Below are 19,785 nucleotides of genomic sequence, written 5' to 3' on the forward strand. Positions count from 1 at the left end.
TTTTAGCTCCATGAAAAGAGTCCTTTTACCCTTAGCTTTGCTTTCTGTCTCACTCTTAGAAGGTCCTACTACAATGAGAAAATTACTTGTGGGTATTGATGTGAGGTTTGTGCACAATTACCTCTTTTTTTAAAGGTGTAATTTTTGTACTTGGAAAAATAGACAGCTTCAACGGGCAAAGTCTTTTCTTTGCACTTGTATTCAGGCAAGAGTCTTAAAGCTAGAATTTCATCTATACCTCTTCAAAAGGAGGTGACTGACTAAAATTTTGGTAAGTCAATAATATTATCAAATCTAATGTTTTCAAGAGAGCTTGTTCAAGCAGCAGACTAAAAGCATTTTCAGGGCAGATTTTTAGAGTGGACACATATGTGCATAAACTATCTTTAAGCTACACGCTGATGTTCTTTTACTAAGAAATAAATTTAGAAGTTTTCTGTTTGCTTACTGTTTTCACGTTGAAATAATAAACTCAAGAAGTATGAGAAAAAGAGTGACTGGACTGGAGATATATGATACTGATTTTCAAAAATCATTTATTTTCAATAAAAGCATATAGTACAAAGGAACAAAGATGATGAAATGTATCTATATGTGTTTTAATCTATTCACAGGAAATATTTTGGAGTTGTTTTTGTGTTAGTTGTGTTCATCAATATTAATCATCATTGCATTGAATGTACTGAGAAAACTATTTGTCTTGTAGAATTTGCATCTATACTGCAAGATGGAAAACTCTGTGCCTACCTGCCCCAGTAAAATGATCTCAAGACTTTGTTCTTTATTGAATTTGGTTGGGATTTACACATGGTGACAAACAAACTTACCCAAAACAGAAAAAAAGTGAAAGCATGTGTTTACTCATTGTCATTTAAAAGACCTGGACCTGCTTGATGGTTGCACTTGGTTATTTTAGAGGTCTTTTCCAGCCTTAATGATTCCATGACATTGTCTCAGTGGGGCCGTATGATCAGTGGTCAGTGGGATGAGCGAATTTGTCTGGAACTTGCACCAGCTATTCTGGCTCCTGCAAATTCAGTCTTGCTCCATCACAGTTTTGTAGAAGATGAGGTGTTGGTTTTTGTCCTAATCATCTGCTGCTGCTCAAACAAAAAGATACTTTTTATGCAAAATATACAGTCCATTATCAAACCCAATTTGTGATCACATGCTGGGGCATCCTCTTCCTATATTCTCAGTAACATACAGAAGAAATGATGATGATTGTATGATACCTTGGAGCACATCCAGCTGGCTGCTGATGAAAAAAACTGTAAATGGTGCAATTTTTAAGATCAAAGAGCTGTCTGGAAGAGATGATAACCGTTAGAAACGTGTAAGTTTAAGCTGGTTTAATGAAATCTAGGCACAATAGGAAATAGAAAGAAAGCATCAGGAGTAATGTTATGAGTTAGAAGCTCAGTTGATGAGATAAAAAGATGTAGCAGGAAGTTACAGCTAAGAACTGAAATATGGATGTGGTTGAAGGTGAAGAAGCAGCAATATTTTACACCTTATATATTCAGCTATTATGCATAGATGGACATTTCTGGTTTAGTATTTTTCCTTCTGCAATATTTTACCCTGTTCTAGACAGAAAGTTCAAGACTGCAAAAGTCTTTATCCATGTTAATTTCTTGAGTTCCTATGCAGGTTTTATGTTTGATTACATAGGTTATGTTTTGCTCTCTTCTGCATTTATTTGTATTAAAATAGCACAGATACAAATGAGTTATGTAATACTGTTACTCCTCACAACTGTGAAGACATTTTGCCTTTGCTTCTTACTGTTCTAGCAATGCTGAACCAGACAGAGGTCAGTGAATTCCTCCTTTTGGGTCTCACCAATATCCAGGGGCTGCAACACTTTTTCTTCACCTCCTTTCTGCTGCTCTACTTGGCCACTCTTCTGGGAAACAGCGTCATTGTGATGGTGGTGATATCTGAGCCCCGGCTCCACACACCAATGTATTTCTTCCTGGGGAACCTGTCCTGCCTGGATATGTTCTTCTCCACAGTCACTGTTCCGAAGATGTTGACTGGCTTTCTCTTCGGGCACCAGCCCATCTCTTTTGGTGGATGCTTGGCCCAGCTGCACTTCTTCCACTTCCTGGGCAGCACGGAGGCCGTGCTCCTGGCCGGGATGGCCTATGACCGATACGTGGCCATTTGCAACCCTCTGCGCTATGCCCTGGTCATGAGCCCACGGACTTGTCTCCTGCTGGCTGTGGCCAGCTGGTCCACTGGGTTTGTACATGCTATGCTGCACTCAGTCATGACCTCTCAGCTGAGTTTCTGTGGCCACAACCAAATTCAGCACTTCTTCTGTGACATCAAGCCACTGCTGAGTTTGGCTTGCAGTAGGACCAGGCTCAACATGACACTCCTCAATGTTGTTACCACATCTATTGCTTTAGGGTCCTTCACTCTCGTAGTCCCTTCCTACCTCTATATTATCTCATTCCTCTTCTATAAAGTCCAGTCCGAGGAAGGAAGATGGAAACTCTTCTCCACCTGTGCCTCCCACCTCACTGTTGTAGTACTGTTTTATATTCCAGTGCTCCTCAATTATACACCACCCTCCTCAGGAAACTCCACTCAAAAGGATGTGCAAGTGACTCTCATGTACAGTGCTGTCACTCCAGCTCTGAACCCCTTGATCTACACACTTAGGAACCAGGAGGTGAAAACAGCCCTGAAAAAAACCTTACGGAGAAAAGTCTTTCCTGGAGGAAAGTGACTGAAACAAGGAGAAGACTCAGAATGTGGTTGTTCCATCTCTCGTATTTACAAGGAGAAAGAGATTGTAAAACTACTGATTATCTCATGCAGTTTAACACATTTAGAAGTTAATTGTGTAGATCTACATCAGGAGAGATATTCAAGGATGTGTTACTTCTTCCACTATTTTTGGTATGTCTTATGGTACCACATCTGGTCTCTGGTTTTCAGTACAGGCTCCTGTAGGACTTGGTTCATGGTTGACAGCCCCATGCAGTTGTTTTGGATGATCTTAAATGATTTCTTGGCAGCTGTGTTTAAACAGCTGAATGACTCTCCTGTCATTCACATCTTCTGTGGAGCTGAAGAGAACCTGCACGTGTTACATTTTGGGTGACCATAGCCTGAGAATAATCTTGTCAACATTCTACTTGAGTCAGCCATTTGGAGGGCCCTGTATCTTTCCATTAAGTATAAGTGGAACCTTGCTACTGGATCTAAATTTAAATGTAAACTTACAAATGAATGTGAACTCCACCTCTATCAGCTTTTGCAGTGTGATTTGATTTGCCTAGATTTATATACTTAGATGTTTTTCTGTATCTAGCTACTTTCCCAGATTCACATTATGGTCAGTGATGAGACCATTGATTTGCATTTACACAGACTAGTACAGGTATGTTAAATATGCTCAAGTATCCTGCCCAGACTTTACCTGTGGATCCAGAACAAAACAGGTTTGTGCAGGTCTTTTGTCATATTTCATGCCTGTGAAGTATGAACATTTTTAATAACACTGCATATCCACTCATATTTGGGCACTAAATCCCAGTTTTAGTGTGGGATGCTCAAAGGTATTCTGCATGACCCTCAAGTTGCCATGTCAAAATGAAGTGCAGGTCTTGTTGGTCCCTGAACACACCTTCAGACTTGTTCTAAAGGCTTGGATTTAAAAGAGTACTTTCATGGCTTTGAGTGCATATGTCAGACAACTACATCAAATGCCTTAAGCTGAGCAGCTTTCCACATCCTGTTTAGTTTGCTGAGCCTCAGGCCAGGGAGGGCCCAGGGATTTGTAAACCAAAAGAGATCACTGTCCAAAAGTGAGCAATCACTTTCCAGAGATGTTGTCTATAAAATGGATTTAGATAATAGGCTTGGAATTTGTGTTTGTCTTCTTTTATCAAAATAGTCTTCTAGAAGTACTGAATCTCTCCTTTAAATGTCACCTGCACTCAGCCCCTTCCAGAATGAACCACGTACCCTCAGCACCATGGGATGTACAAAATCAAAGGAAAAAAAAAAGAAAGAAACTAAACTCATCCCATTGAATTCTCCTCCTGCTTCAGAAAAGTGAAGGAAGATCATAGGCAAGAAAAAATAATCCAGCCCTCCTGGAAATATCATGAAAATACAATTTTTCATTTAATTTTGCTGCAGGATCACAAAGGTTCCCCTTTGTGGGCTAGGGAATACAGCAGATTAATGACCATAAGTGATTATCTACTCTATTCACCTGCCTCTCTTTGTGGTTCTTGACAAGTCAGGTCATTGGCTAGTTTCATCTTGGGCTATGGTTAGTTGCTGTCATTTATCCTGAAGCAAAATGTTTTAGCTTGTTCATATCCTCTTAATGTCTTAAAATTAAAGTTTTATTTTGAATGTATATATTGACCTATTTCTAAATGAAAAGCTGTTGTTTGGAAATTAAAAATACACAATTCTGGTAAAAATCAACTTTTTCGTGAATTTTAATCCTTTAATTTGGTTGCCAAGATTGCTTTTCTAAAGGTGATTGAGATCAAGCAAATATTCCCCATACTCCCCCTGCATCTATTATTATATTTTTCATTTTTTGAAAAAAAGTATAGTCCATGTGTGCATGAGAGTTGTGTTCTTATTACTTTAGCTATCTCACTATCCACAAAACTTTCTTTCACCACTAATAAAAATTCTTATTTCCCTGCCTATCTACCTGTCAAATATTTTTTACATCAGCTTGATAATTGTCTTACCAAATATTTGTCTGTTTAATTCTTGGATGAGCACCATCACTGCCCCCCACCTTTGCTCTCTCATCTTATCGTGCTCATATCTATGCATTGGTTTGAGCGTCTTCTCATCGTGTGTCTGTCTCTGGCAACACAGCCTGCGTTGGTTATGTTGGTTTGTAGTCGTGAAGGGGTTTGAAAGGGTTCATCTTCAAAGTGTTAGAAAATGCTATTTGCTTTTTTGAAAATTTTATCTGTGTCACGGTTTTTGGTACACCTGAGCGCGCAGGTAATTTCACAGGTGCAGCACCTGTGGCAATTGGAGCTGTCACTAATTTTCAGTGCAGTGTTGTTTCTGAGGATGATGAGAGAGACGATTTTATCATTAACATCTTTGCCCTTTGTGACTCCTGAAAGAAACAGCCAAAGACACAGATTCCACAAGTTGCTTGACCACAAAGACAACTTTTCTTGGTTTTGTTTGACAGCGTCAACCCGCACAGGAAAATGATGTTTACTAAGTTCATCTGGAGTACATTAATTGACATCATGTCTTGAACAAGAAACAAGAAATCCTCTCTTGCATCATACGCTCATTAGAAAGTTGAAGTAGAGCAAAACTTTCTCAAAGACTGTTTCTCCTATTAGCCACCTGATGACTGTAACAGAGAATTAGCAGTAAGAAAAAGTTTGTTCCAGCGTACTCGATCTACCAAGCCCTTGGGTAAAAATTACACAGGGTGAAGGATGGTTAACTTTATTGTAGTTTTAATGGGGCCTGTGAGGTTATTAGTGATGGAACAACTGAAGAAAGTCTAAGTGGCTCTCCCAAGAGGCAGGAGTAGAAAATCATAGCATGGTTACAGGAAAATAAAGGAAGGAACAAATGCTTTCACCAAGCAGCTCCTTTGATGTGTCCTGTCACAGAAAGGAGCCAAGTGCTGGCCCACACCAAGACCTTTTCAGGCCTCATGTGCCTCAGACTTGTCTCTGGTCAGTGTGGGACTTGCAGAGGAGACACCCAGGCTCCCAGGATGCCTGGGCAAAGGTGTATGAGCCTGGCCCACACATCACTGCTGTCCCAGCCTTGGTGCCCCCATGCCCAGGGGTGGTCCCGGGCTCAAGCACTGCTGCTCTGTCCTGAAACACAACCCTCGCCTTTCATGGCACCCTCTGGCCCAGCCTGCAGACCCCTGGCAGTCCAGTCTCACAGAGATGGTGCCCACCTTCTCCACAGAGTCCCTCCTGCCCCAGACCAGATCCCCACCCCATCAGATCCCCCTGCTTCAGTGGTGCCTCACAGACTGCCCCTGCAACCCGTGTCCACTCCCTGCAGACCATTCCTCATGCTCTCCAGAGACGTATGGGAGCTCTTGAGCCATGAAGAACATTTTAACTCTAGTGGTCATGTCTTAAAGGTCCCAGTTGTCCCAGCCCTACCTCCAGCTCTGTTCAGTGGGTGCCCAAGCTCCCACTCTCAGTGTCACAACCCTCTTCTCAATCCCAAGGCCTTGAACAATTCCCTGAAATACTGTCCCCTCCAGCCTCCCCCAGCTCTGCAATACCCATCCAGCTCACCTATTGCCCTCATTGAGCAGCTATCACTTTTCTAAAGTATCCCCAGTGAGATGTTCCATGGAACCAATTCCATCAAAGGGTCCTCGGTTTCATGTGTCTGAGATCAAGGTATGAGTGAGTGTGCTGAAGAGAGTCTTAACAGCAAAATGCACATGTGCTCATGAAGTGCATACTGAAAACCTGCAGTTCCTCTGACACTGTCTACAAGTAGACAGAAATATCTGCCCGTGATAGGTTTGGGTCTGGTTTCACAACCCTTAGAGATTTCACAGCTTCTGAGATTGGAACAAGTGAAATCCAGTCTATCTCACAAAAAATAAACCCAAAGAAATTGCTTTATATGCCTAATCAGAAAGAAGAAGAGAGTATTTCAAGTTAGACTAAGTTATCATCTCCTCATTTGCAGATACTAAAGATATCTTAGATAAATCAGAATGTGAAGATGGTTCAGTGAAGACATCTCAGTCCAGTTTGAAATCTCTGGTGTTTCATGGGTATTTGTCAAGTGTCCAACTCTACAACTATCCTTGGATTATAGCTGTTGTTATTGGACTAAGTCCTCATAAAGAGCAATGTAACATTATTGTTTTCAGTTGTTAAAGAAGCAGCCAAACGCACACAAACAAACAAACAAAAGACCTAGAGTTCACAAAATTTGACCATGCAAACCCTGGAACTGTATCTTGGGAATTCACAGAGGAGAGTTGTGGTCATCCAGAGCATGACAGGTATCAGGTACCTGGATACCCTCCAGGAACACACTTCCCTTGACTCCCAGTTTGCCCTGAGGACTCTGTGCCTAATTAGCGACTGTTTGAGGCCCATCAGACAAGACATTGTTTTCTTGAATCGTCTGACTCCCACACTCTTTGCAACTCCTTTGGAGCCAGATCCTTTGTGAAACAGGTCTCTAACTGATACCCTCACCCTGGCTGTCAAAGCTTTACTTGCTGCTAAATCCCCACCATCCCACCTAGCACACATCACTCTGCATTCTCTAAAACATTTCAGCGACATCACTTAAATTTCTTTTTTTTACCTAAGTTTTTTAATTTACTTATTTAGGAAGTTCCACAATGTTTACATTTCAGCAGCAAACAGCTATCTTTTCCCTCCCAATTACAAAAATGTACTTCGGTGGAAGATTTCAAATTTCCAACAGACCTATTCAACAGCTTCCTGTTTCATTGTTTCTATAAGTTCTTTCTTAAGTTAAATAAGAGTATCAATTCAGGTTGTATGAGAGTTAAGATCTGCAATAAACATTTTGGTTAAAAAGAATCTCTGATTTTTCTGCTTATTTATACCCTGATTTGTCCCTTTGTTTTATCTCTGTTGTCAGAGGAAAGCTTTTCAGGAAAGAGAGAAAGAAATATATTGTAGGATATTAAGTTCTGTCCAAAATCCAAATTGTATCATCCCAGTTTAAAGCTTCACTAGAAAAATGCCAGTCTTCTGGCATCTATAATTATTCCCAAAACACATATGAATGAATGGATAGGAGCAGAAGGAATGGGACTCTATGGCAATGTGCAGAATATATTGGAGTACATGAAAGAAATTTCAGCAAACACAGTGAGGACACTTTTAGAGCAGATGATTCCAGATGTTACTTAGAGATGAGTTGATTCACACTGATGAAATGACAATGTCTTTCTCTTGGCTGTAAAGGGATGTCCAGGCATATCCACACCGTAGAATGCCACAAAAGTGTCCTTCCACCCCAGCTGTCTGCTGACATTTGTATAAGGTTACCTCTTTAGATCAAGCTGCAGCGGCTCCTGTGCCTGATCCGTGAGATCAGCTTTGCCCCTTACGTTCTCTGCAGTGAATAACAGCAGCCCCAAAGATCCCTGCACCCCTACTGAGTGTGACCAGAGTAGGAGCAGCTAACATTAAATCATAGAATCACAGAATCACAGACTGGCTGGGGTTGGGAGAGACCTTAAAGACCATCTTGTTCCACCACCCTGCCATGGGTAGGGACATCTTCAACTAGACCAGGTTGCTCCAAGCCCCATCCAACCTGGCGTTGAACACTTCCAGGGACAGGGCCGCCACAGCTTCTCTGTGCCAGGGCCTCACCACCCTCACAGCCAAGAATTCCTTCCCAATATCCCATCTAACCCTTCCCTCTGGTAGTGGGGAGCCATTCCCCCTCATCCTGTCTCTCCAGACCCTTGTCCAAAGTCTCTCTCCAGCTCTCTTGGAGCCCCTTTAGGCCTTGGAAGGGGCTCTAAGATCATGTGATTGATCCACATTTTTGCAAAATTCAAAGAAATGGGGTCTGCAAACAAAAACTGCCACTGCAGCTGATGCCATGTTCTGAATTTCAACATCCACCATCTACCCTTGCAAAGTGAATAAGAAGCCATCTGTGCCAGCTTGCATGTCTCCCATTATCCTTCCAAAGATGGCCCACTTTGTCCTCTGTCTTCCTTTTATTACCAGCGTATAGGTTGTAGCCAGGTGGGGGTTGGTCTCTTCTCCCAGGCAACCAGCAGTAGGACAAGAGGGTTCGGTCTTAAGCTGTGCCAGGGGAGGTTTTGGTTGGATACGAGGAAGAAACTTTGTACAGAGAGAGTTATCAGACATTGGAATGGGCTGCCCAGGGAGGTGGTGGATTCACCATCCCTGGAGGTTTTTAAGATGAGACTGGATATGGCACTCAGTGCCATGGTCTGGGAACCACGGTGATGTTGGAGCAAGGGTTGGACTTGATCTCGGAAGTCTTTTCCAGCCCGGTTGATTCTATGATTCTATAATTCTATTCTATGATTCTGTAGTACTGACACAGTGGCTACTTGGTGAGAAACCAGGGGTATCCCATGGGAAAGTCAACAGGCAGATTTTGTATTTTTGAGACAGATCTATTCCATCTCATGGTAGCAATCAAAATGGATGACATTCAGCCTCTGCAGCTCCGTAGAGCCCCGAGTCACTGTGGCAGAAATTGGTCTTTCAGACTGTTTTGTCCACACTCCCCTCTAGCGGTGTTTGCGTAATACAACATCCCCTCATAATTTTGGAGGGACTTCACTTTTTCATGTGACCTTTGAATTTTCCCTTGTTCTTACGACGTTTTTTCTTTATGAGGTTCACTAAGCAGATGCAGAGTTGTGCTTTGCCAAGAGATCAAGCTGTTTCTGCCCGGCCTTGCAGCCTAAACACTGACTAACAAATTTCAGTGGACCTGACCTTCTTAAATGTCAGCTGGGAGGCTGGGAGGTACAAAACCAGGACCTGGAACAATCATCTCACTTATTTGTGATACCACAGCTAGGACAAAGAAGCCCTGTGGAGAAAGAAGATGGAGCAGCATCTCCAGAGGACACCTGAAATAGCTGCACAGGCACCTGCCTGGCATTGAATCCAGGCCCTAGTTAGGTTTAGATTTCAACACAGCAGGGCTGACTTGGTAGCAATGACGATCATCATAGCAATCTTTTGCTCAATCATCATTCTATCTGTCCATATAATTCCATCCAGGCCCAAAAGTGATCAAAGTGTAGGCTAAAAAATGCTAATTCCAACCAGAGTGTACAGGGAAAGAATGGTTATTTATGTTAGTTATGAGGCTGATGACAACAACCTCTCCAAGGCTTTTGTTTGCTTGATTATCCCCTGGGGTGTTTCACTGGTCTCAGCTCTGAAAAGTATTTTAAGGAGTGAAGTGACAGGAGGAACACTCTCTATCTGATAGAATGGAAGAGCTGGTGTATTCAGTTGGCTAAATAAAAAAAAAAAAAGAAAATCTGAAAATTATTGAGGGGACAACACACACAATATGTTTTTGCAAACACAGAGCTCTAATTTTCTCCTTTTTCACAGGAGAAGAAAATAAAAAAGAGCACTATGACAAGCCGTAGGATTTATCTGAACTGTGTTTTTCTGATTAAGCACTTGGCTACTGAAGTCTCTCTGATTTCTCAGTGACAAGAAATCGGTCCTTTCAAAAGATGACTTAGTCTGTTTTAGGTGAATTAAACTCCTTAAATTTGGAATCATTTGTTCTACCTCTTGACAAGAATGAAGGATGAGACAACTGCAAAGTGCTTTTGTTTGTGAGTGTTTCAGGGGGTTTTTTGACAGGGTAAACTTGGAGGATGGTATACATGTCCTTCACACTTCTTTTCATTGATGGAAGTTGAATTGTTTTTCAAATAAGAAAAATGTCTGCACAAGAAGTCATGCTACATACCTATAAATTGTGAATATATAATATACATCAATGACATCGATACTTATTAACAATGGAAATACAGCTATGTCACTGCTGGAACAACCTGACCAAATATTTATTTTCTTCACAACAGAAAAGAATATGGCAAAACTTGTGACAGCATCTGATAAAAGAACTTGTTTTTAATTTGCTTGCACAGACTGGAGACATGCTAGAAAGCACCCTTGTGCCGGAGAAGAAACATGGACATCAGTTCAGTTGCAGGTACTCTTAGTACATGGAGTAATAATTAATGTGACTCTGAGTGTGTGAGACACCTTTTTATAAAAATTACATGACAGGTCTGGTGATGCAAAGACTTTTTTACTCTTGGCTTCTCTATTCTGTGAGGAAATTTTCATTATTTTCCTAACTGTAGAGGTCTTCATTGCTGGTAGCACTTCCTGATTAAACACTAGAACAAAAGTTATGGCAAATCAAGAGTGGAAAAATGGAACAGTTGTTACAGAGTTCATCCTCCTGGATTTTGGGAATGGCCCTGAACTGGATTGCCTTCTCTTCCTGATGTTTCTATCAATCTACTTTGTGACCATAGCTGGGAACACGTGCGTCGTTGTGCTGGCTGCGGTTAATCAGCACCTCCACACCCCAATGTACTTCTTCCTGGGCAATTTGGCCTGCTTGGAAATCTGCTACAGCTCCAATATCTTGCCAAGGATGTTGCTCAGCTACGCAGGTGGAGACAGGCGCATTTCAGTCAGGGGGTGTTTCACACAGTACTATTTCTTCGGCTGCTTGGCAGGCGCAGAGTGTTACCTGCTGGCCGCGATGTCCTACGACCGGTACCTGGCGGTGTGTGAGCCCCTGCACTACCCATCCCGCATGGACACCAAGCTCTGCCTCCGGCTGGGCGCTGCGTCCTGGGTCAGTGGCTTTCTGTCCAATTCCATACTGATGTTCCTGATCTCAAATTTGGATTTCTGTGGGCCGAATGAAATCGACCATTTTTTCTGCGACTCCTTCCCGGTGATGAAACTCTCCTGCAGTGACACGCGGGTGGCGGGATTTGTCACTTCTGTTGTGGCAGATGTGTGCTCGCTGCCTCCATTCCTCTTGACCTTCTCATCCTATCTCTACATCATTGCCACAGTTGTGAGAATTCCTTCTGCCACTGGAAGGAAAAAGGCCTTTTCCACTTGCTCCTCTCATCTGATTGTGGTGATTCTTTTTTACTGGTCAATAGTAGCTGTCTACATACTCCCTTATCATGATACCCACATATTGCCAAACAAAGTCTTCTCTGCATTTTACACCATTCTCACCCCCTTGGTCAACCCTCTCATCTACAGTCTGAGAAACAAAGAAATAAAGAAAGCTCTGCAGAAGCATATGAGAAAATTGCTGGCTTTCTGAGGGCTGCTTTTCGTGACAAAAAATAAGGGGTGATGATCCTTAATGAGTTACACACACATTTACATTGCATGTGAATGTGGTTAGTTTGAATAAAGCTTGGAAATATGTAGCTGTATCTCTTAAAAAATATAAGCAGAGGAACAAAATGGATAAATAATCTTGCTATCAGTGGGGGGGTGGTCTGGGGAGAGATAAAGAATATGCGGTGAGCACTGTAAAGTAAGCAAAATAAATCTATGAATGTCAATATATACGTACTATTGGATTTGATATCTTCTTACTAGTCTGCTTGCTTGCTTGCTTTTTCCTCACTACAGCTGAAATTCAGTTCAGAATAAGTTGAAACACAATTTATAGCAAATAGACCATTTTTTATTAATGGTATGTTCAGGTTACTTTTAGTTTTCACACCCATGGTGTAGATGTCTACATCCAAGACAGTCATTTGGGCTCCCTTGATTACAAGTGAAGAGAGTGAGAAACATTGCTCGAATTTGGTCCCTCTGATTTATTTTGGGGGTTTGGTTTTGGTTAGTACAAGCCACAATCTAGAAGGACTTGGTACAAGATACTAAAGAACTTCTTGGTCGTACAGAAGAACACACACCACAGACATCCAGTCTGAAATTAAATACTGTCCATGTTTGGACTGACAGTTAAAGCCCTAAAGTAAAGCAAAACTCACACAACATTGCAACAACTTCCAAAGAGGACTGGCCACCCTGTTGATGTTTGATGGAGAGGAAGGGAGATGAATGGAAAGGACCATCTTTACCAACCTAAAACAAGTTCATTTTGCATGTTTATTTTTATTATCCTTGATAACAAACAGGAAATAGGAAAGGGTGTTGTCAGCTCTTGGGGACGGTCATCCTAGGACACAAGAAGAGGAAAGGGTTTACCCAAAAGATTGGAATGACAGAGATGTGGCATGACACCAGCCCTCCAGAGGTCCACCCCACCTTCTAGTGCCCATCAGAAACAGGCTCTGAGAGTGAAGAGGGAGGAAGTCACTGCCAGAAACCCAGAGCGAAACAGGCTCCATGCCAAGTAAGCAGATGGGTGACAACCTCAGCTTCTCCTCAACATGAGGAGCCACATGGCAGCATCTTCCTTTTGTCCCCTGAGTCTGGCTCCCATGGGGCTGGTGGGAACACACTGGCACTGTTTGTGGTGGATATGAGGTGTGTGATGTGCTGAGTAGCTCTGGTCCCAGAATTTATGTTCTCTTCTGGATTTTTTTCCAAAAATAATAAAATCTCCCACTGACAGCAGTTTTGCAAGCCAGGCCCCCCAGCTTGTGAGAAACTTGTGCAAAACTCCACCCACCGTCCTTAATATGTCCCCATTAGGATACGTGTCTGTTTTCCCAAAATCTTATGGACAGATAGTAATATATGACAGGTGAATGGCAGCTCCTACCAGGCTGGCCAAAAAATAGAAGATCCCAGATGGGTTTTGTCTTTGTCATTGAAAACTGGGAAATAAACTCTCCAAACAGTTTGTTGGATTAGGAAGCCAATATTCCTTTATTCCACACGCTGGGTGCATGGGGAATCCCTCCACCCAAAATGCACACCCAGTAACCAAAGAGACCAAGTTATAGCCATGAAACTAATATACACTCACTACATTTCTATTACATATTAATTACATTCTTGAATACATGCATATATGATAATTATTTCTGTGGAATTATTTAGATATGAGCAGGGGTCTTTTGAGGGTCTTTGGTGGTCTTTGGGGAACATCCCATTCCCCAAATTTCCCTTTTATTGTTCCAGATCTTCTAATGAGTATCTCAGATATGTGGTCAGGTCATGATGCACTTCTCTTACCATTCTTTGCTCTGGCACTCTGTTCTCAAAACTAAGACATATAAGACTGGGACATATTAGTTAATTAATTAATTAATTATAAGACATAAGACTAGTGCATATTAATCACTGATATAGGTAAATAAGGGAGCATTATCTGGCACAAGACTATTAGTCACAGATGTAGGGGGTTAACACAAAGCCACAATAATCTCTGGTATTCGTACCAGGCACTACGTGGTAACCATGGCAAACACTGTTGTGCTAAAAGTTAAAAGAACTTTCCATCATCCCCCACTGCTGCGCAGAACCCTTTCTAAAGAAATATGCCGTGTTCGATAACGCCTTTCAGCTTTCAGCCGGGGGACGTGGAGCAAGTTCCTGGGAGAAAGGCAAAGCTCCGACAGCAGGTTGGACAGTCACGCACCACAGCGCGTTCATCCCTGTCACCCCTTGTGAGGGGACAGCGGGGCTGTCGCGGTCACCCCGTTGGGTGCGGGGGCCACCTCTGTCCCCGCGGCCCCCTCAGCTCTGCGCCGGGCCTGGCGGAGCAGGAACGGGAATGTTAACGGCGAAAAATTCTATGGAACAATAGCAGAGTGGCGCAGCGGGAGCGTGCTGGGCCCATAACCCAGAGGTCGATGGATCGAAACCATCCTCTGCTAGTTTTTTTCTTTTTTGCCCCTTTTGGGTGCCCGGAGCCACCGCCGGGCAGGAGGAGGCGGCGGGGAGGGGCAGCAGTGGCCGGTTAGCTCAGTTGGTTAGAGCGTGGTGCTAATAACGCCAAGGTCGCGGGTTCGATCCCCGTACGGGCCATCGTAGTTTTGTCTGGGTCTTGACCTCAGTTTTTCCCTCCGGCCCTCCCTTTTGTGGCAGTGACGGTGCAGGGAGACAGTCTGTAGGTCCTGGCGGAAGGTTCCCCGGCAGAGCTTGTAGTCTCTCCCCCTGCTTTCCCTACTCCTCTTTTTGCAGGTGTTCATTCCTGTTCAAGGATAAACTTCACTGGATGTTCACAACAGGTGCACCGGCTCCAGCAGCCCTGCAGACAGCGACCTGCGACTGACCTCAGCTGTGCCATGGATGGATTCAGGTGTGCAGCACCTGTGAGGGTCAACCTCTGTCACCTCTGCGTGGTGGCTGTGGTGGGGCAGGTCAGACTCTGACCAGTGAGAGTTATTGTGACTGTATCTGACCACTGATCAGATTCAGCTGGGGTATAGGTGGAGCCTAGATGGGCAGCAGAGTTAGTTCTCCTTGAAGGATGACAGCTGGGGACCCTCCCCTTGGGTCAGGACCAAGGTAACTCCGTGAAGTTGTGAGTCCCCAACTTACCACAGGAATGTTTGCACATTCTGTGTTACCCTTCTAAAATCCTGAGAATTCTGAAGTCACTTGGGTAGTACCAATTCCACTTGACATCACAAATCTCTATTCAAATGTTGACAGAGCTTTAATTGGTTTGATTGGCTTACCTGCTTTAACTGGCTTATAAAACAAATCTTGTTTGAATATAAAATTGTCTTGATTTTATAAGCCTCCAGGACAATGTTACAGCAAATGATGCCCATTTAAACAGTGAAGAGTTGTTGAAAACCAGCTTTGCACAAAGTCACCAATCAGTGTGCAACACGTGCACCTGATTAAGCATCCTAATAGTGACAAATGTCTATGTCCCCAGCAGTGTATCTCCTGGAAGCACATACCTCCAGTCTGGTAGATGGGCAGTTAGATGCTACACAGCTCCTGTCATATCCTTATCTCTTAATTTTCCCACATTTATGGCTCCCTAAACCACCTTGATACCTTCTTTTCCTCACCTTTGGTTCCTCCCTCTAACCATCCCATAACAAGCCTTGTACAATCCCCAAACGCTCTTCCCTTGCATCCCATAATGTGTCCCTCAACCCCAGGCAGTCACCCCCTCAGCACAAGAGGTGACCTGCAGAGTGGCCCCATTGGCCATCAGGGTGGGAGCCCCTCCTGGGCCCACCGACAGCCCCAGGAGCAGCCAGGACAGGGGATCCCCGGCACTGTGGAGACTCCCAGGGTTCCTCCACTTCTCATTGCCCCTCTCCTCCTCTTCACTCACAGAGATGAGCTTTTAGTCACATAACCTAAGGCTGTCTCATGGCATGGGGGGGCTCCCTGCAGCCCTGGCTGACCCCACCACCCCTCATCCCACCCCACATCCTGCCCTGTCCCTTCTGGAGCGCCCCTTGCACCAATCTCAGGGGACACACAACCCCCAGAACCCTGATCTGAGGTGCCATGGGTGACCCCACAGTGCTGCACCCCAGCCAATGCAGCCCCACAGCAGCATCTTCAGCTCTGCAGGGCCTGGAGGGAACAAGGCTGAGGCCATGAGGGGTCAGAAATGGGCTTGGAGGTCAGGGACACGGCTCTAAGAGCGGGTGTCAGGGATGCAGTTGGAACTCAGGCATGGAATGCAGCTCTGGGGTGTCAGGATGGACTGCCCCTGAGCATGAAGGTAATCCTGGACTATCAACCTCCTTTCTTGAGTGCCACTTCCCTCCAGGGCTTGATCCCATGGAACTGTATCAAGCAGATCCCACAGAGGCCAAACTCTGCTCTCCTGAAGGTCAGCACTGGGATCATTCGTGCCTGGCCACCTCCCCTCATGGCCCCTGCACCCACAGCCACCTGGAGATGCTCTGGAATGATGAATGGGAACACCTGAGCTCTAATAAACACATTTACTTGTTTCAGGTACTTCTCTTGCCTCCCTTATCTGGCACAACCTCCTCTTTTGACCTGGCTCATGAGGCAAAGGGGGCTGTAACACTTTATAAATGAATAATCACACCAGCACTGGGAAGACTGAACGTGGGATTATGCCATGGGAAAGGTCCACCTGATTTCAGATATAGTGCTAAAACCCTGTAAACAGGGACAGGAGGGGAACAGGGCAAGAACAAATGCAAGAACACTTCCTAACAGACTGTGTGGCCAAAGAAGTTTTGGAAATAAAAAACACAGTCCTGTATTACAAATCATGTTTATTGGTTAATACACACAACACAAGCACCTTTAACAAACATAGTTTATATACATTGTCAAGTATTAAAATCCATCTAGTCCCAAGGCCTTATTTAGGTACTGTTGCCTCCCCCAGTGTTCTTCCCAGAGGCTCCTGCCTTCTGCATCCGGCTCGCACTGGGCTGTCGGGGCATCCTCTGGGCAGATCCTTCCCTGCTGCTCCTTTCTGCCAGAACCTGGGTCCCACTGATGGCAGAGCTGGTTTTATTTCTCCCTGAATAAACAAACACATCCATTAATTTTCACATCCCAACCCAAGCATCAGGCACACAGCAGCTAAGGGCAAGCTTTCCTTCAGGAACCATGCAAGAGGCAAAATCCTGTTAAATCCCACAAATGTGTTCAGCATCCAGCACAGGAAGCAGATTGGTGAATTCAGCCCAACAGGGATCAGCACCACAAAACTCAAACTTGTTGCAGTAGGAGCATTTTTCATTTTCATCAGGTTTAATCGACAAAGTAACCAGCCACTTGGTTCCACTCATTCCACGTGGGAACAGCAGCATGGCACACAGCACTGCTGGGATACCAAGAGCTTCCAACGCCTCCAGCTCGGATAAGTGAATGGATGTGTCAGTGCCCACCAGTGTCTGAGGCTGTCACCACACCATCAGATCACAAACACTTCTCCCCATGTCCCTTCTGTCAATCCATGAGCAGGTTTGGATTTCCTATCATTTTCTGGGATTTCCAGGAGCTCAGGTTCCTGCATAGGACTTAGAGATGTTCCTACTGAGTTCAGAAGATGAGAGTTTGCCTCCTGTGGGCACAACTGACCGGCTCCGGATGGCAAAGCAAGAGCAAGGAGCAGCAGTGGGTACACAGGTGGGAGCTGAGGGAGGCAAGGGGCACATGGCTCACGGTGCTGGATCCAGCAGAGGAGAAAGCAAGAGACTCTGTGTGCAGACACAGATGTCCAGAGGGGATAAAGGGAGGGACACTGACTTTCCCTCCACTGAAGAAAACTGCTTCAGGTGAGAAGTAGGACTCGCATTAGGAAAAAGAATAAAAGGAATGCGATGTGAAGGGTCACAGCTTCTAAAGGCAGCAACCTCCACGAAGCATCATAAAACTTCATAACAGCAAGGAGGAAACAAAACAGGAATACACTGAGCTGTAGTTACATGCATGCAATTAAAATGAAGAGTGACATCTTGGCAATAATTATCAGAGCAACTTCCACAACACCAACAGCTGCTCCACACTGGAGTCTCCAAGGGCACGGTTTGGAAATCATCATCTTGGATCACTTGTGCTATGCACAGCGCACACAGTTACTTACCAAACCATCCTGTCTCCTTGGAGCAGCTGTCTGGGAACAGGACTCACATCAATACCACCAGTTAACATCCTGCTGTACCAGAAAGACAATCTATGAACTTCCAAATAAGAGTATGTGGCCACTACGTGTCTGTAAAATCTTGGTGGCAAAAAAAAAAAAATCCATTCACTTATCCCAGCCAAGTCAGGTGCTCTTAAAAAACTCTCTTACGGTAAAGCACAGTAGTGACGTGCCAGCAGTCACCATCCCAAGCCAGCCAACCAGCCTTGCCAGCTGCCTTGTAGCTCAGGCATTTTTAAGCAGCTTCACTAGTGCAAGTGTTGACCATGAAAACAAACACATTGCCAAAAGCAATCGGTGATCTCAGAGTATTTGAGAGAAAAAGTGGCAGGAATAAAAAGCATTATTCACCATGATGCTTTTAGCAATCCAGGACAGCTCTTTAGGTGATTGCCCTCCCCTTTGTCACATGCATCTGTCTGGTGAGAGGGCAGGGCCTCAACCCTCACCCATGTAGGACAACTCCAGCCATGTGCACGCACACACAGGGGTACCATTAGAACACTACTGTAGTCAGGCCCTGAATGTTCTGACCCAGCTGAAACTACCTGGGCAGAAAGAGCCACTTGATTGAAGAGAAGCTGCATTCAAAAGTATGTGCCCTCCATCCCCTTAGCCTTGAGATCACAGGGAAACAAATCAGTTAAACAGCATAAAAACTCAGTATATTTTTTGAAGCACCCTGTGTTGACCCGTGAACCAGCTCCTGAAGTGTGCAAGGACAGGAATGGTTTGTGCTTCCCTCAGTTATATTATCAGAGATAACAGATTCAGTTACAGGAAGCACAAAAGCAGCTCAACAACCACAAACTAATTCGAGCACTACAGACGAACAAAAGGATTCCACTGGTATTTTCCTTGGGAACACAAGAGGTCCTTATCTTGAATGTGTCTGGCTGTCACAGAACAATTGCAGCCCAGACAGCTATGGATGCAAGAGACAAGAGAGCCTAATCAAACACCTGCCTCCCCAGCGGTGACTCCAGAAACAGCAGCTCTGCGTTTATCTTCTCGAGAGCCAGACACAGTTTGGGAAGAATAGTATATGCACACAAGCAGTCTTAAGTACCAGAGGGAGAAAAAAGTAGGAGGTAAGAGAAGATCAATCAGCTTTAGGAAAGGAACCCCAACCCCAAATACCATTTGAGAAGTAGAAATCTAAAGCTCCACTCTTTCAGTCTCCTCTCTACTCAATCTACCTGCTTTCCTCAAGGGATCCTTTCCTGCCTCTGAGCAGTAACAAGGACTACAAATTTTCCTCTCACTGGTAAATAAATAAATAAATAAATGCCTTATTGGTACCTTTACTTGTAGCACAGTCAGTGATATCAGGGTTGCAGCACTCTCAAGATATCTCCTGCAGTGCATATTGATATATTGGCACTGACTATGGCCTAGAGCCACGAGAGTACTTTTAAATTCACCAAAATTTTGCTCCTGTTTCTGTCTTGCATTAAGTCTTACACCAGGCATAGGAAACCAGCTGGCTTTTCTAGACTAAGAAAGACTCAGTTTTAGGTGGGAATAGAAAAAAAAAACCCCTGTGCAAGCACTAGGTGTTACCTGGAGGACCACACAAACACCTTCTGGTCAGTCACTGGAAATGAGCACAGGACTCACTTCAAACCTCATCACCTCCCACCCATGGAACAATCCCAGGCACAGCCAGACTTCACTCCGCAA

General features: G+C 44.2%; 2 protein-coding genes and 2 non-coding genes across 4 annotated transcripts; all 4 read left to right on the forward strand.

Moving 5' to 3' along the window:
* The first annotated feature begins 1,771 nt into the window (after window positions 1-1,771).
* LOC113974684 (olfactory receptor 12D2-like) lies at window positions 1,772-2,795 on the forward strand. The gene has a single exon (XM_027698044.1). The coding sequence runs from the start codon at window positions 1,799-1,801 to the stop codon at window positions 2,738-2,740; it is 942 nt and encodes a 313-aa protein (XP_027553845.1). The 5' UTR covers window positions 1,772-1,798; the 3' UTR covers window positions 2,741-2,795.
* Window positions 2,796-10,669: 7,874 nt separating this feature from the next.
* Window positions 10,670-12,007, forward strand: LOC113974691 (olfactory receptor 5B21-like). The gene has a single exon (XM_027698055.1). The coding sequence runs from the start codon at window positions 10,942-10,944 to the stop codon at window positions 11,884-11,886; it is 945 nt and encodes a 314-aa protein (XP_027553856.1). The 5' UTR covers window positions 10,670-10,941; the 3' UTR covers window positions 11,887-12,007.
* A 2,289-nt stretch (window positions 12,008-14,296) lies between these two features.
* Window positions 14,297-14,368, forward strand: TRNAM-CAU. Its single transcript has one exon. It is a non-coding gene; the product is annotated as a tRNA-Met (tRNA).
* Window positions 14,369-14,445: 77 nt separating this feature from the next.
* TRNAI-AAU lies at window positions 14,446-14,519 on the forward strand. Its single transcript has one exon. It is a non-coding gene; the product is annotated as a tRNA-Ile (tRNA).
* The last annotated feature ends 5,266 nt before the right edge of the window (window positions 14,520-19,785 follow it).

The sequence above is a fragment of the Neopelma chrysocephalum genome, unplaced genomic scaffold (assembly GCF_003984885.1).
Source record: "Neopelma chrysocephalum unplaced genomic scaffold, ASM398488v2 Primary Assembly neopelma1_124, whole genome shotgun sequence".
Taxonomy (NCBI): Eukaryota; Metazoa; Chordata; class Aves; order Passeriformes; family Pipridae; genus Neopelma; species Neopelma chrysocephalum.